Source organism: Microtus ochrogaster, linkage group LG5 (genome assembly GCF_000317375.1).
Source record: "Microtus ochrogaster isolate Prairie Vole_2 linkage group LG5, MicOch1.0, whole genome shotgun sequence".
In the NCBI taxonomy this organism is placed as follows: Eukaryota; Metazoa; Chordata; class Mammalia; order Rodentia; family Cricetidae; genus Microtus; species Microtus ochrogaster.
This window is the reverse complement of record NC_022031.1, coordinates 46,559,404-46,561,269: the sequence shown is the minus strand read 5'-3', so window position 1 is coordinate 46,561,269 and position 1,866 is coordinate 46,559,404. Positions and strand designations below refer to the sequence as shown.

Genomic DNA, 1,866 nt, shown 5'->3' with positions numbered 1-1,866 from the left:
CTAGGCACGATGGCACTTGACCGCTTTCTGGCCATCTGCTACCCACTGAGATACCCTGTCATCATGAGCAAGGGTACCTATATGCCCATGGCAGCTGGATGTTGGGTTGCTGGGACTGTTGACTCATTGGTGCAGACATCTCTGGCAGTGCATTTACCATTCTGTACTGATAACATCATTCAACACTTTGTCTGTGAAATTCTGGCCATTCTGAAACTGGCTTGTGGAGATATTTCAATCAATGTGATTAGCATGGCAGGGTCAAACCTGCTTTTTCTAGCTGTTCCATTGATAGTCATTGCCATCTCTTATGTTTTCATCATTGCCACCATTCTGAGGATCCCTTCCTCTGAAGGAAAACAGAAGGCCTTCTCCACGTGTTCTTCCCACCTGACAGTGGTGATTATATTCTATGGTAGCATCTTCTTCATGTATGCAAAGCCCAAGTCAAAAGCCACGGCTGGGGAAGGACATCAAAGTCTGACTGAGGTGCTCATCTCCTTTTTTTATGGGGTGGTGACCCCCATGCTCAATCCTCTCATCTACAGTCTGAGGAACAAGGACGTGAAGGCTGCTGTTCAGAGCATGCTGGGAGGAAATCGTCTGATGAAACATAAATGATTATTTATTTACACCATTGACTCACTATTGGAAGTTGTGTTTATATAAACACAAAATACATAAAGATCGAATGACACATGAAAACTCAAAGACATTAAAATATTTTGGTTGCTTTTTTACAGTTACGTTTTTGTTATGAATGCAGAAATGAGACATACTGACAGTTGTTAAATACACTTTTACAGAAATACAAGGATGCTGAAAATACTTTAGTAACAGCTAGCAGGAAAAAATAAGCTCTTAAACATTTAGAAAATAATAGGTAAAATGGTTTAAGAAATACATTTATTTAAAACCCTTAAAGGTAGTTTATAGTCCGTTGTAGGTACACTTTGATGACTAGGCAAGGTGAATATTAATTGGTACATGACATACTGTATTCCCTTTATTTACTCACTTATTTATTATTTGGATTCAACACACATATACATTCCCTGATAATTGAACCTTACTTTAGCCTACAATAATTCAACTTATAACAGAGTCTGGAATATAATAAATGCTTAATATTTTTAAATAAATGCAATAGCCACCTGATGTATAATGTTAGAAATGTATTTCTGTTTGACCCACAAGAGTAAAATTTATTAAAAGAGATTAAATATTTTCAATACATTGTATGTTTTGGGATTTTGTCACACAAACATTATCTTGTAGCTAAGGCATTATCTTTTGTTTCTTTTTTATGCTCATTGTCACTGGGGAAACACAGTTTTGCTTCCTAGCCAATACAGCTTTTTTGAGACTTCCTTCATAATGAGAATATAGAGATGAAGAAGTTCTAATAATGCTGTGTTGTGACTTCTTAAACATTAGCTGACACTGTAGCAGAACACACCTCTTGTAATCTGAGCTGAGTGCAGGATGGAAGGAAGACCTCATCTTGCCCTGCATGGGATCATCCACTCTGATGTAAGCCCCAACACAGTTACACAGAGCTGGTCACCGAGAAAACTTGCCATTTGTGGGTGAGCGGACAAAGATGTTCAGCTAAGTTCTTCCATGAACTTGATTTGTGAGATTAGGGATAAATATGGTGATCAAAAATGGAAACTATGCTTATTTGATGGACAGTGAGGTCCTGTGAACTAGCACCCAGCTGATCAATAAAGACCCCACTTTCCCCGAGGGAACGATCTTTAGTCAGTACTAAAGAATACTGCTCCCGGCCGGGCGGTGGTGGCGCACGCCTTTAATCCCAGCACTCGGGAGGCAGAGGCAGGTGGATCTCTGTGAGTTCGAGAC

The 1,866-nt window shown here is 39.4% G+C and overlaps 1 protein-coding gene across 1 annotated transcript in view; it reads left to right on the top strand.

Moving 5' to 3' along the window:
• The window catches only part of LOC101998910 (olfactory receptor 13C8-like), a 15,744-nt gene extending 15,123 nt beyond the window's left edge, over positions 1–621 (top strand). The window contains exon 2 of the mRNA XM_005362385.1: positions 5–621. Within this exon, the coding sequence (XP_005362442.1) occupies positions 5–621 (617 nt within the window). The remainder of the gene's footprint in view (positions 1–4) is intronic.
• The last annotated feature ends 1,245 nt before the right edge of the window (positions 622–1,866 follow it).